The 16,092-nt window shown below is 40.4% G+C and overlaps 1 protein-coding gene across 1 annotated transcript in view; it reads left to right on the forward strand.

The window, feature by feature from the left end:
- The window catches only part of LOC148021274 (pre-mRNA-splicing factor of RES complex protein), a 97,275-nt gene that overhangs the window by 25,733 nt on the left and 55,450 nt on the right, over positions 1-16,092 (forward strand). Inside the window, exon 4 of the mRNA XM_087699136.1 lies at positions 1,684-1,748. Coding sequence (XP_087555262.1) covers positions 1,684-1,748 — 65 coding nt within the window. The remainder of the gene's footprint in view (positions 1-1,683; positions 1,749-16,092) is intronic.

Consider the following 16,092-nt stretch of genomic DNA (forward strand, 5'->3'; position numbering starts at 1 on the left):
TATGAATAGGAAGAAGTCCTTTGCCACTATTGTTAGCAACTAGTCACCGGCAATTCCTTCTTATGTTGGTAAACCATTAGCACAAGAGTCCTGGAATTAAGGAAATTACAAGGAGAGATGGCAGCCATGAAGCAAGAAAGGATAAAAAAGAAGAGCATATTATGGAATTACAGGAACAAGTGAGAGGGATGCAAGCTAACAATAGAAAGTAAAGGAGGAACCCATGCAAAAGAGACTCCAAATGAAATTGAAGCTAAATTCAAATTTAGCACATCTTTTCATAGAAGTAGTCGACTAGTCCAAATTTGGGCTCTCAAAGACATTAATATGATCTCTCTCTCTCTCTCTCTCTCTCTCTCTCTCTCTCTATACACCAAACAAGCATTGGAGAGATGTGAGAACAAATCACAATAGTGAGAACCTATTAGCCCTCCATTTTATTTTGTCAGTTTGTCATCTCTTGGCTCCATCATAGTTTGACAAAGATAGAGGAGCTCTAACTGTGTTTGCCATTCAGTTTTGTGTGCATTTCTTCTTCTAGTCAGTCATTATTGTGCATCTCTTGGTTTTGCCGCCGATGCAGCGCCTACAGGCTGTGATTTGATGTTCCAGACCCTTGTTGGCATTTATTGCCTGTCAATTCAGCATTTTTGTCAGTTTTGCTGATGTGTCAGCCAGTTTTGATGCAGCTGACTGTGTTTATTGCAGCATTGGCTAGTTTGCTGCATTTACTGCTATTTATAGGCGATGGGTTGGCTGAGGCAGATCATTCTTCTTCTTCTTCTGCGGGTGCACACTTCGACTTCAGCATTCTTCTCCGTCTCTTGCGGGGTTGATGGCAGCATGCTTTGTCTCCAACTCCATCACTATCTCCGTCTTCATCTTTGGTGCTGTCATCATTTTCTAGCCTGATCTGGTGCCCTCACAGATGCTTTGGGCTGCGTGTAGGAACTGATCAGCCCATCATTGTATTTAGCATTCTTTCCAGATTCACTCCAGATTTCTCTTTCATTCTTGTTGTCTTTTTTCTTTTCCTTTTCTATCTATATTCTTGTTCCTCTATTGTTGTGTGCTCTCACTTGGTATCATTACATGTGAGGGTATGGAAGTTTCCTTCAGAGAAGACTGCCCTATTGTTGAAATCACAAATTTTCAGCCTTTTATTTGCTACAAAAAACATAGTTTTTTTTGCGTTTTAGAGGTGCTTTCCACAAAGGTACGACATCTACAACTTTTTTCTTGAAGGTGTAGCTGATTATTTTTTTTGTTTGGGCTCTTCTACAACCAAACACAACAGTTTAGTGTGTCCGCAGGTCTAGAGACATGGAACATCATCAGCCCCTTTTGCATAACTAATTGTTTGGATACCTATTTCTCATGTTTGTGCGTGCATGGTGTTAAAGTCTAATTGGGCATGGCATACCACCTACATCTGGAAGAATGATTAAGGAAAGTAAATACAATATAAGTGAGGTTTTTGTGCTGGTTTTGGGTTTTGTATAACCCCCCTCTTGATATAGACAAATCATGCTATCAATACATGGTAAACCAATTTATATGGCATTTAATGTATACATGATATAGACCTCTAGGTACAACTTATTACTACAACAAAATTTTGTTGTGATGTGACTGTCAAGTCATTTTTGATAATTTTTTTGCAATTTTGATGTTGTCTTGAAGGATTGCGAAGCTAGACATGTCTAAAAGTGGGAAACATGCTACTACAGTCTATCGAGACAAGCTTGGTATGTGTGCTCAGAGTTCGTTTTTTGAATACTTGCCATATTATGATTGTTGAGTGATCCAATGTATAAACATTGTGGTTCTAAATTATGTTCTATGTAGAGTTAGTAATCAACGTCTCTTTCATTGCATGCTTATCATTTCTTAATTGATGTGCCCAACAATGTACATTGTATGTCACATGGAAAGAGGGTATATTAGGTTTAAATGTATGTAACATGAGTGAGGTTCACGGAACGATTAACAAGAAAAGAGTTTTCAACCGTGACTAAATTCTCATTTATAGTTAGATTGACAATTTCCTATGTTACTAAATAAGATGTGTATTTCACAAAAATTGAACACAATTTGCACTAGTTGAATGGATGCTTGTGATCCATGTTGCAAAATGTGGAAACTGAATCTTAAGTAGCCTTTATCTCACAGAACACGCATTGTCTTTTGAAGAATTGTTTCTTGATTGTAAGATACTACAGACATTTACAAAATTAGAGAACATTGGTGGAAATTCCCTCAAACTCATGTAACAAAACAATGAATATGCTCTACAAGGGGTAACATTAGAGATACAAAGAATTACTTCCAACCTAGATAGTTGTAACATTGCTACATGGTTACATATTACTAATTGGGCATAAGCATATGGACTTAGTTACTTTTGAAGTGTGGGTCTCCTCGTGCTACACTTGTTTGTTGGTATGGTGTGCCTTTGTCGTTAGCTGTCAAATAATAAGAGGAGTGAGGGAGTTCGTTGAACATCTACACCCTACTCTTTAATACACTAATTGTGCTCTTGCACCTATGTGCCCTTTGAGCAGTTGCTATGTGTCCAAGTGGTTCACTCTCTCCTATTAGACTGCAATTGTCTTAATACTTTGCTCCTATTTGAATCTGCAAACCTACAACCACCTTTGGGATGTTTTGGTAAGGAACTAAACTAAATGGAGTCGTGTCATGGATGGCTTGAGGGGAGTTGAAACATATCAAGAAAGCTAGACAGAACCTCCTTGCTTGTGCCACCTCCTTAGCCAAATTTGCCGTCTTGTAACCAATCAGATGCCCCCTCTCAACTCCACCTTGGCATGCCGTAGTCAATCACACCAGCATCATCCAATCTAGCCTTGCGACTTCACACTTCTTTTTTGCACGCTTGCAAGTTACTTAGTGCAGTCCATGTTTTTTGTCAGTGCCACCTATGCCTTGCGGCCCTTCACTTGCATGCTTGGCAGTGGGAGGTTCTCCAACCTTGCCTCACCAAACTTCTCCTTTACTTTTGCCAACCATTCGCCCTACCTGTGCCTTAAGCCTTGCCCTACCACCATTTAGCTATAGTGTCACCAATGATTGCCTCACAAGTCATTGTAGTGCCATTGGTCATTGCTCCCTTTTGTCCAAGCCAACTCCATCTTCTTTACTCTTGCGAGCATGATCCTGCTGAGTCCAACCTCACCTTGCCATGCCACCCTTCTCTTGCATGCTTGCGAGTCACTCATTGCCGCCAAGACTTTTTCCCATGTCTGCTTGCCCCACCTCCTTCACTCCTGTGAACATCATCCCCATCTCAACTTCTCACTATTCTTCTATATGTCCACTTGTCCCAACTCCTTTGACCTCGGTCCCTACTCTTCTCTTCTCCTTTACTCCTTTACTCAAGCTAGCCATTTGTCTTACTTGCCTTCAGCCTTGTCTCGCCACCATTTAATTGTGGTGCCACTAGTCATTTTGTCCTTTCTATCCAACCACATTCCACCTTCCCCTTCTTCTTGCATAGCCCAATGTTAGATTCGTCTGCCTCCTCCTCTATAATTGCAGCCTCCTTTCACTTCCTTGCCCAAGCTGCCTTCCTCTTTCCTTCCTTTGTTATCCCTTCTCCTAGGCGTTGGAACCACTGCAATAGGGATAATATATACATGATGCTCACAATATTTTAGCATAGTCATGAGAGTGCAGCTGGTCCAACACCTTTACCAAGGAACTTCTATGACCACCAACCTTTTGTGAGAGTGCACAAGGGAAGAAGAACACGAACGTGGAGAGTGAAGGAAAGAGAAAGACTGCAGTGAAAGAAGAGAATGAAAGATGAAAATCAGCAATGAATGCCAAAAGAATGCTGTAGCAGCTGTGACAATCTGAAGCTGATGGTCTGATTTGTCCTTCCATGCAGCCCAAAGTAGTAGTGAAGGCACCAGATCAGAAGGCAGCATTGGAGGACGAAGGAGAGTCTTGAATGTTAAGAGTGTGCTGAACTTGCAAAGATGAATGATGACCAGCCAATGATTGATGGCTGTAAATAGCCAAATCATGCAAAATGTAGTTGACTATTGATTAGGCATGCCAAAAATCTGGGCGACCTGCCATAAATTAATAAAATAATGCAGTTGCCCATCACAAAATGCTGATTGCCTCATAAGTCAGGTGTGAATGCAACCTCTAGGCATTGAAAAAGAAATGCAAGGCTGAAATTAAACCTCAGCCAGTGTGAATACACTAAAACTGATTGAAAAAGAAATGCAATGTAATGCAAGCTCTAGAAAATAGTGTCTCCTTTGTCAGAGCACATGATATGATTGATAGACAAAATGTTAGAGCTCCTAATTTCCTTGCTTGATTCGGATTTAGGCTCACAATTAGAAGATGATTGTGCATGGCATAAATGATTGTTAACACCTTTTATATACCAACTATTGTTAAGATGTATTGGCTTATTGATTCACATAGATTTGATGCTCATAGAACTTGAACTATGATTTGTATATTCTTTGAGTATTTAATAATACTGTTAGGTGCTCATCTTTTCATTCGAGGGCAAATAATGAGAGAATTTTCCCATGCATTGGACATCTCTCCATCTCAAAAGTGGTCAAATAATCGTTGTTCGGAGATGGAAATCCACTTGGAGTTTGCCAAATCTCACCACTTAGAAAGATGACGTGAAGTCCTATTTCTGTCATCTCAAAGATCTCATCTAGTGCCTCCTTTATTTGGTTGACCTTCTAGGCATGGCCACTTGATAGGATGCGATTTCTTCCCTTTTGATAGGGATCGAAGAGTTGCCACCAATGGGAATTCGCCCATGCATGAGATGCATATAGGCAATACCATCTGTAGGAGGAGTCAAGTGGTAGGAAGCACCATCGTCCACAATCCACTCACGAGGCTCTGGGGTCATCATCGCTGTATTAGAAGTCACAGGGCTTGAATCCTTAATCACCTCCAAATGGGGGAAGGTGGCTGATGAAGAAGCAACCATTCTCTTGAGTCCTTTGTAGATTTCTCCTTCTTGGTGTCCTTGTCCTTGTCAAGGCAATCCTTCTTCCAATGGTTGGCCTTGCTACAAATGTGATAAGTAGTCTTCTTGTTTTTCTTCTTCTTCTACTTGTTTTTCCTCTTCTATTGAGAAGATTGTCTTGTTAACTCCTTCATTTTGGGAGCATTTTGACCTTTGAGTTATTCTTGCTGATCCAAGACCATCGAAGCCAACTTCTCGTACTTAAGGGTGTTTTTTCACCTTGAGCTAATAAATGCCGAGTTGTTTCTCTTGATCCAAGACCATTGGAACTACCTCCTTCCACTTAAGGGTATTTGTTCCCCCTGAAGCAATTAAGGTAGAAAAGAATGCACTAGATCAGGGCGGTAGTTGTGAGAGAATAGTTATCACCATGTCCTCTGAGATAATTGCCTTCCTTGCATTCTGGACTTACATCTGCAATTGCCGAAGCTTATTGATATGCTCCTGCATGGACGGGCTCAATGTTTGCATATGTACCTCCAAAGACACTAGCTTCATTACGTTCATCCGATTGTACAACAATTTGACTCTAGGCATATCTCTTGAGCAATGATCAAATGCTCTATATGGGCTATCATGACCGGGGTTTAGAAGAGAAATAAGAAGGATCTGATGTAGGCATTCAGTTTGTCCCAATGTGCTTGTACCTTTGCTAACTCAGCTGCTTATTAGAAGAAACTTTGGATAAATCACGGGCTGTATGATAGTCTAGGGCCTCAATCACGAGCTTCGCCAAAACAGAAGTTTTCAAGATGGCAAGCATCATTAGCCGCTAGATGCGATTATTGTTCCCCTTGAGCTTCTAAGCTTGATGAAGAGCTTGTAATATGGGGACCTTGTGGTCCATAATAGCTTGAAACTCCATGTCAAGCTCGGAAGATATCATCACTTGAGTAACTTGCACAAAAACAAGGGCACCTCCTTGTGACTTTGAAAATGCAGCCTGCTAGAGCTTTTGAATAATGCGCTGTCGAGTGTATCTCGGCCGAAGATCTCTTTCCACGTGCAAATCACAAGTGCGAATGACCGGGGGAGAGGCAGCCAGAAATAGGATGAAATAAGTAAAATGTGGCAGGTTGGCCGGCCAAAAACTGGCTGACTGCAGCATAATAATAAAACTGCTGTGAAAAACTTCAGCATGCCATGTGGCACTCCTGTCTGGGCTTACACAGCCTGTCTGACCTGATCTGCCTGTTGAAACATGCCCAACTGCTGGCGACTGCTCAAACTACTACAAAATTGTCTGACCTGATCAGGAAATGCAAAAATCTCCCCGAGAATAACTGTAGACTACTATGCCCGTCCAGGGGATGACTATATCTCTAATAGTTGCCTGCTGTAGGAGCCTTAGTGGCTGGTTGGAAATGGCCAAAACTTGCTGGTATGTGCCCAGACAGCACTTTCTCCCTCTCTCTCAACCTCCACAATCCACTGAATGGCCAGAATGATCCTCTCTTCACTTGCATGGGAAAGTGTGGCCAAGTGGGAGCATTCTTATTGCATTTTCCAGCAAATTTCATCCATATTAAATTAATTTTCAGAGTATTAATTCTGAAAATGGTTAAAAAATGATTTTAACAACCAACAATTAAATTTACTAGGCCAATTTATTGTCCAAGTATCCTTGAGCACTTATTAGTCCATGGACTAGCATTAATAAATTAATTAATGTGTAGTTTTTAATGTCACCACCAATGGCTAATAAACAGAAGTACTTGTCAAGTATAACTTATTACAACTTTTGCCTTTGGCACCTATTGATTTCTCAAGGTTCTTGGCTTGTCATTGTGAAAATACTTACCACTGGGAAATGTTTGCACTTGGAAATTGCACAAAGGGTAGGCTTGGACTACTCAGAAATGTTTGCAGTTGTAGCTTGTATGTCTGCTACTCAGGTTGTCTTGGTTCTTGTAGCCCATCACCAATGGCTGGTTTTCTAGATGGATGTGAAGTCTACATTCTTGAATAGCATTGTAGAAGAGGAGATTTAAGCTGATCAACCTTCTGGCTTTTGTATGCAGGGGAAGGAGAATCCTCTTAGATCCTTGGTGTGTTTGAAGGCCAAAAGACCTCATGTGATGAATCATAGAAGCTTGAGACAAAGGCTTCGTAAGGAGGTCCGCTACATTGTCCTTCGTGGGACAGTAGGCCACCGCTAACTTGGAATCCATGATCACGTCTCGAATAAAATGGTGTGGAACCTCAATGTGTTTTGAGCGAGCATGAAACATTAGGTTCATTGCCAGAGGTAGAGCACTTTGGCTATCCATGTGTGTTGAGCGGGCCTTGTCTGTGGAAAGCCAATCTCCACTAACAACCGGTGGAGCCAAATTGCCTCGTGTGGTAGAACAGAAAGCTTCGTTACTTTGCCTTCGTATAAGATAACACCACGGTAGGGTGCTTCTTACTACTCGAAGAGATAGCTCTTGATCCAAGGGAGAAATGAAAACTTGTAGTGAGTATATGGACCCCACATTAGCTACCCGATTTGAGTCACCCCATCCAGTGAGAGTGGCCCCCTCTCCATACATAATTCTATAGGATTGTGATATACTTGCCAAGTGAAAGGGTAGGTGAACTAGTGTTAGGAGATGTGTGTCTTTTATAATCATCTCCTGCATGTCAGCCTTAGTCCGAGTTAGACAAGGACATTAGGAGCCTTGACATCGTCATTGTCTGTCATTTGATGTAGTTTAGGCACTTTAGATGTAGGGTGCATCAGTGCATTTCATTTTGGACAAAATGAATTTTTTTCTTGTGTCAAATGGGTTGGCTGTCTTGGGTACCTACATTTTGGGCTTGGCCACTTGTCTGCTAGTTGTGGCTTCATTTTGCCTATTTATAAGTAGGTTGCCCCCCTAATTCACTCATTAATTTCGATCATCATTCAACCAGCTCTCCTTATTCTCTCATCCCCTTGCTATCATTTGGCACCCACAATGACGAGAAGAGTTGCATGTTGGGGTTTTTCATTCTATCCTTGTATCTTTTAGGCATTAGTCAGTTTGTTCCTTCTCTTTTGTGTATTTTTGAGTCTCCTTCTTCTCTTTGTCCTCGCTTTCCTTTTTGCTGTGCACTCTCACACCATATCATTTACCGAGTTGGAAGCTAGAGTCTTTAGAGAGGAGCATTTGTCTACTCTCTAGCAAGTTGGGCTCCATCCTTTAAGTGTTGTAGCGTTTTAGTCATACAATGCTGAGTGGCATGCATTCTACTCTTTGCATAGTCCGGTTTTCTACTCTGTAGGATGCATTTTGAGTAGAAGTTGGCCATAAATATTCTTCTAGAATACCAACAAGAAAGAACACAAGAAAAGATGTCACACTAGGTGTTCTCCACTTGTTCAGGGCCAGTTAGTATGTTGGCTAGCAGACGAGGAGTATCTAGGGTAGGAAATTGTCCTCCCATATCTCCTTGATTTTACCCATCTTGCAAATGGATAGGAAGATTAGATCCAAGTACTACATTGAAAAAAAAGTCCATTGAATTATGAATACTTAAAACATAAATGAACCAAAAGCTTGAAAATATAGATTTCTACCTAGGGTGTGACATGGGTGTAAATGTATCAAAGGCACCACTAACTTTGTCCGTAAACTCGTAGAAGATAAGACCCATGGTGTCACCCTTAAAGTCAGAAAGTTGCAAGGAAACAATGAGAGGCTCCATGAACCTAACAATCACCTCTACATTGTGCCAAAAGCTAGCCTCATGAATGAGATACTCAAACAAGACTCTCTTGGGAGTCTTCCTTTTAAGCCATGCAAGAGACTGATGAGACAAAGCAAAAGCATATCAAGAAAGAGAGCTGAGAGCAGGCTCAGTAATCGAGGAGTTCAAGGACTTAGAGCTGAATAGTGTTTGATAGGGATAGAGAATGAGTCGTCGGATGGGGGCGTATCAGTGTGGTACACACAAAGAATGAAAGAATATATTTATACTTAGGGTACGGTACACTTACATCCGTTAGGGTGGGTTCACATGTGTGAAGTAATATACACGGGAGAGCGTGTAAAGGGATCCCATTTTTATAAGGTTATTTTATTGTTTACTTGGATGTTCTCCGTAAGTTTATCTTTAGGCCTTTATACCCAACAACTTCCCACTTAAAGGTCCTAAGAAAACCTTTAACCAACTCCCACAAGTCTTATGCAATGCTCATGTGGAGCCTTTGCAAGACTTTTAGTGAGAACATCTGCAGGGTTATCTTGTGATTTGATCTTAGCCAGGGTGACTAGACCATCATCCAGAACTTGTGTGATAAAATGATACCGAACATTAATATGTTTGGTACGTGCATGAAACATGGCATTCTTATCTAGGCATATAACACTTTGGCTATCACATCTAAGTAATGTGTTTTGGTGGGTAGCTCGAAATCCTTGACCAAACGACCAAGCCAAACTGCTTCTTTTGAAGCCTCAGTGGCTGAAATATATTCAGCTTCAGTGGTAGAGAGTGCTACTATTTTTTGCAATCTAGAGCACCAAGAAATTGCCCCACCCGTCAAAGTAAAGATATACACGCTAGTAGATTTACGAGTATCCAAGTCACTTGCCATGTCGGCATCACAATACCCCTGCAGATCCAACGTACCCTTGCCATAGCAAATACATTTTCTTTGTGTGTCCTTAAGGTACCGTAAGATACATTTCACTGCTTCCCAATGTGCTTTGCCAAGATTTGACATGAATCTGCTTACAACTCCCATTGCATAAGCAATGTTAGGTCTTATGGCAACCATAGCATATATGAGTGAACCACAAGTTGAAGCATAAGAAACACTCTTCATGATATTGACTGCCTTGTCATCTTTTGGGCAATCTGCTTTACTAAGCTTAAGGTAGGGTGGAAAAGGTACACTAAGAGACTTAGCATTCGACATAGAAAAATGATCAAGTACTTTGCTGATGTACTTTTCTTGTGAGAGAAATAAGAGTTGTTGCTGTCTATCTCATGTGACACGCATGCTGTCATGAGGACATGTATTTTTGAAACCTCACTTAACATGTGGATTAATTTTTAATCACATGATTAAGTAAATGATGCACATGCGAGGTGCAATTGGGATTAAAGTAAATTTACGAGCTTGGGACCCGAAGAAATCATGGGATGTCAAAGGCAAAAGTTGTTATAAGTTATGCCGCATAGGTACTTGGTGGTATCTGGTGTCAGTTGTTGGCCTAGGTCATCCATTTGGCCATAAGTATCAATTGGTGACACTAGAGAAGTGGCGTTTAATGGTACCTAACGCCAATCTGATAGTTAAAGATGACGCAGAGACACTCGGGAATGGAGGTTGCCTAGCCAATTTAATTATTGGCCAGTCAGATTATTTTCAAGGTATCAAAGTAATTATTAGATTAATTTTCAAAATTTAAAGACTGAAAATTAATATTTAATTATGGAAAATATTGGAAAAGATCATTTGGGAAGGCTACCACTTGTGAAAAATGTCCATACAAGACTCAAAAACGTCTTTAGAGGTTGGAGAGAGGCATTTCTATAAATTCAGCTTGCAAAGAGAGGGAAGGGAGGTTGCTGGTCTGATTTGCAGCCATTGGAGGACCTTTTGAGGCAGCCAGGGGCAAAAGAAGACCAATCAACAGCAGGAGACAACATCTACAGGCTGTTGAGGCAGAGCAACAGCATTAAATGACTGATTTTCTTCAGTTCTTTGTATCTACATGTTGTTGTGGCAGGGCATCAGCTACACTTGATTGATTTTCAGTCATTTTTCGCAACAAAACTTTGAATTTTCTCTCTCTACAGCTTTCCCTCTCATCTCCCAGCCATTTCATAGCCTTGCTTTGAAGATCTCAGCAGTTGGACCCTTGGAGGCTGAGAAATTGCAAATTTCTCTGCTGTAAACCCTAATTTACAGCAGAAATTAGGGTTTAGCAGTAGCCTTGGGAAGTGTGCCAAAATTTGGAAGCTCTAAGACTTGGATTCAACAAGGCTGAAGGTGAATTTCAGCCGAATTCAGGTGGAGGACTAGGTAGCCATTGAATTTGGGGCATTTCCATTGTCTATGAAGTGGGTGAAGGCCACTTGAGTGTCCGAATCAAGGGGCAAAATGGATTGAAGACTTATTGGTCACTTTGGACAGCAAGGGGAGTTGAAATACCGAAAGTTATTGGGAGAATCCCATTGTAAGACAACTTGTTTTTTAATAAAGCTAGCCGAAAGGGGCGCCAATTTTGGGGCCAATCGGGTGTGCATTGTCCAAGATCAGTAGGTAAATTTGTATTTTTTGATTTGTATTTATTTTTTGCTATTGTAATTTAGTTGTAGTCAGGGATTTACCACCCTATCGGAGGAGGGAGGCTTGTTTCACATGCCCAAAATATGATCAACTGTACCCAAATCCTTCATAGAAAAGGCTGAATTCAGTTGCCTTTTCAATGCATTAATATGGCTTTTATGCTTACTAGCAATAAGCATATCATCCACATAAAGCACAAGTATAATAAGGCTTCCATCATCAGTCTTCTTAATATATAAGCAATGATTTGTACTACTTTTAAAATCATGTGAGAGCATGAAGGCATCAAACTTTGTATACCATTGTCTAGGAGCCTGTTTTAAACCATACAAGCTTCTCTTAAGCTTACATACTAAATGCTCCTTTCCATGTATAACAAAGCATTCGAGTTGTTTCATGTACAACTCTTCTTCTAGATCACCATGCAGAAATGCAGTTCTAACATCTATCTGATCAAGTTCAAGATCCATAGATGCTACAATGGCAAATAACACTCGAAGAGTGGTCATTTTGACAATAAGAGAAAACACTTCTTGAAAATCAATGCCCTCCTTTTGTATATAGCCCTTAGTCACAAGTCTGGCTTTGTATTTGGGTTTGCCATCCACACATTTTATTTTATAGACCCATTTGTTAGGATTGGCTTTTCTATCCTTGGGCAATATAACCAAATCCCAAGAATCTTTCTGATACAATGACTTCATTTCTTCCTGCATAGCTAGCTTTCACTTTTTCTTTAACTCACATGATAAGGCTTCTTTATACGTAAGAGACTCACCTTCATCTGTGACTAAAATGTAGTTCAAAGAAGGATCAAATCTTTCTTTAGGTCTTCTAACACGTGTAGACCTTTTTACCCAATGATCTTTGTTATTAGGTAGTGGATCCACATCCAAGGGAATGTCAAAGACCTCATTGTTTGGCTGCTGAACTGCATGTTCAGGTTGCTATAATACAATTTCAGACTGCTGCAATTCATTTTCAGCATGTTGATTTTGGTGCTCAAGCTAATGTACAGCCTCCCCTGGCTACCCATTTTCATTTGGCTCAATGATGATACGCTGATTGTCATAATAAGCATAAGAAAGAACTGAATTTTCAGTGGCTGATGGCTGCTCTAGCAACAGATCATATTGAATTTTAACTTTTTTTTTGTCTGAGTTATTAGATGTGATATTTTTCAGCAGCTTTGACTCATTGATGATCACATCTCAACTGCGTAGCACCTTTTTTATGCTTGGAACCCAAACTTGATAGCCCATTTCACCTTCATCTTGATAACCCATGAAGATGCCTCTATTATATGTACATAGCATTCGCAGCCAAAGACTCTTAAGTGGTCATAAGAAGTAGGTTTGCCAGACCAAACCTCTTTAGGAATGCCATTGTTAAGTGCACGATGTGGAGATCGGTTGCATATACGCATAGCGGTTTTAAGTGCCTCTCCCCAAAACGATTGTGAGAGATTTGCTGTGAACAACATGCACTAAATCTTCTCACATAACGTGCGATTCATTCGCTTAGCCACACCATTAGAGGATGGATTGTAAGGAGCTGTAAGTTCTCGTTTAATCGTATTGTCACCACAAAACTTATTGAATTCTTTAGATATATACTTTCCCCCATTATCTGTTCTTATGCATTTTAACTTTAGGCGTTTTTGAGTATTAACCAATGCATAAAACCTTTTAAAAGTATCCAATGCCTCACTTTTCTACTTAAGCAAGTAAACCCATAGCTTCCTAGAGTGGTTATCAATAAAAGGCACAAAATAACGGAAACCACTATGAGTTTTTATTGGCATGGTACAAACATCAGAATGGACTAGATCCAAGATACATGCCTTCCTAGAGGCTCCATGAGAGTAGGGACTCTTTACATGTTTACCAAAAATATAATCATCACAGAAGTCAAGCTTTAAACTTTTCACATCAACTCTTCCAAGTGAAGAGAGTACCTGTAAACCCTTGTGGCTCATATTTCCAAGACGCTTGTGCCATAACTCCATGTGTGACTGTACTTCAGCAACTGCAATAAACTTTCCAGGAAGTGCCTTGCAGTAGAGATAATATAGAGTCCCCTTTTTACCACCTCTAGTGACTAGCATAGATCCTTTCTATATTTTCCACATGCCACATCAAAAGTAGTGAAGTAACCTTTGCTGTCAAGCTGCCCAACAAAAAGCAAGCTCTTTTTGATGCTAGGAACATACCTAACATTATGAAGAATCAATTCCTGACCATTTTCTAGAGCTAGGTGTATGGTGCTTCTTCCTTCAATATCACATGCATGATTGTTGCCAAGGTAGACTTTTCCAAGATTACCTTTTGCATAAGTAGAAAAACACTCCAGAGATGGAGTTACATGAAAATAAGCACTGTTGTCAACAATCCACGATTGTGACAAACCATCATGAGCTGACAACAAAGCATCTATCACATTTGTTTTAGTGATATACATGTCCTCCACTGTCATAGCAAGCGGATCTGAAAATGCAACCAACAAGTCAACATCTTTATCATCTTCTATCTCCTCAATAACAACACTAGATACCACATTTACTTTTTCTATCTCTTTAGGGATAGAGCTGTCATCCTTATCATTCTTTCTACCTTTTGCATTAGTCTGCCTTTTACGTTCTTGTTCCTTTTTAAAGTACCTGCAATCGGGCTTTTTATGGCCTTTGCGACCACATTGATAACAAGTTACATCTTGCTGCTTTTCCTTGCGTTTGCTGCGATTTTTGTTTTTATTTATAGCATTATACCTTTTTCCAGGTCTTCCCCTTACATTGTAGGTTGATCCATTGTTTTCCCCACTTGCCTTGCGTCTAATCTCTTCATTCAGAATAGAACCACACACACCATCAAATGTCAAGTTGGGGTTATTGCTCAATGACACAACCAATGCTTCCCATGAATCGGGCAAGGTCATGAGCAAGAAGATAGCCCTCAATTTAGGATCAAAAGCTGGCAAACTTGCATCTTGTAACTGACTTAAAATACCAGTGAAAGCATTGAAATGCTCTGAAGTAGGTTTGGACTCATCAAGCTTCAAGTTGACCAACTTTCGCATGAGCTGTACCTGAGTTGTATTCTCATAAGTAGTCTTAAGCTTTTCCCAAACTACATAGGCAGTATCAAGCCCCTTTATATCAACCAAGATGTCATCTGTGATGGCCATTTTAATGTAAGTAATGGGCTTTTTATTCATTTTAGCCCAATCCTCATCTGACAAAGCAACATGCTTATGTTCTTCTAAAGCATCATCACAATCCTTCAGAAAAAGTATACCTTGCATATGATCTTTCCAAAGATCAAAACCATTTCCGTCAAATTTATGAATCTCAAAGAGATTCTTTGTGTTAGATGTAGATGCACTGCTAGCCATTTTCAACAATACACAACTGCAATAACGAGCTGAATGCTTTCAGCCAATAGCAAGGTTTCTGAATTGTAACAGCAAGTACACACTCTTGTACTTCCAAAGTGTCCAAGAAGCAGATGTTTAGCTGCAAATTTCAGTCTCAAGTACTGATTACAACATGTGCACGAATCAAAATCTGATATATTTGCATTAAGGATAGCTCCCACTTCAGTAGTACATCACCAAAATTCCCAAATGCAATGACCCAAATATTGTATTTACCGCTGTTTCATTGCATAATGAGTATTCAGCAATGCATGTACCAAGAGAAACTGCCCCTTTTCAACATTTGAAGCATCCAAAACTATAAAGACTCCCACGCAGCAGTGAATCTGCTGTAGATTTCATTGTTCAATCTCAACACGACTCAAAAAATACATCACCTATGTGAAAAGCCCCAAAATTTCTGCAGTGAATCTGCTCCAATTGCATAAATACATCATCCTGAGCATCAAGTGCGGGCTAATGTTGCAGGAATTTCACGATTTTTGCAAAAGCCCCAAATTTCGGGGTCCAACAGTGCACAAATTCCAAGAAATTGACTCATCAAAGAAACAATTTCACTTGCATTTGAGAATCCCCAAAAAATTTATGAGACCTGTGCACTCAATGTTTGCAATTTATGGTCCAGAGATCACTGCAATATGTGTCAGGCACCAGATTTGGGAAAAGCCCCAAATTTTAAGACCTAAACTTGCACAGATTTTATAGGTGTGAACACCTGACAGAAGGGAGAAAAACAAGGTGATGAAAAATTAAACAAAAAATATCGTTGACCTTCTGCTCGTCGATCATACAGCCTCATGCAGCCCGTTCATCGTGTCGCACACCTGCAGTCCTATCGCGCAGATCGCCCCGTCATGCAGTCTCGCCCAGTCTCGTCGCGCAGGTCTTCCTCGTCACGCAACCCTGTCAGTTGTTAGTTTGATGACATTCGTTACGTCTTCCCACGACCAGTCGCCTGGCCCGACTGTTGATGTTGCGATTGATGTTTGTTACACCTGTTGTAGACACCTTCCCATGACTGGTCGCTTGGCCCGATTGTTGACGTTGTGACTGACGTTTGTTACACTTGCCTATCACTAGTTGCCTGATACCTGTTCGTCTACTCCTCAACAGTTTGATAGACCGATTGCTTGCTTGCATGAGCCATTAGCTCTGATATCAGTTTGTTGAGACGAAGCGGAAGCAGATCGAGAAAGAGAGTTGAGAGCATGCACAGTAATCGAGGAGTTCAAGGACTCAGAGCTGAACAGTGTTTGATAGGGATAGAGAGTGAGTCGTCGGATGGTGTGTGTACTAGTGTGGTACACACAAAGAATGAAAGAATATATTTATACTTCGGGTACGGTACACTTATACCTGT

The sequence above is a fragment of the Lygodium microphyllum genome, chromosome 18 (genome assembly GCF_053477565.2).
Source record: "Lygodium microphyllum isolate KBCC chromosome 18, Lygodium_microphyllum_v1.1.10, whole genome shotgun sequence".
NCBI lineage: Eukaryota > Viridiplantae > Streptophyta > Polypodiopsida > Schizaeales > Lygodiaceae > Lygodium > Lygodium microphyllum.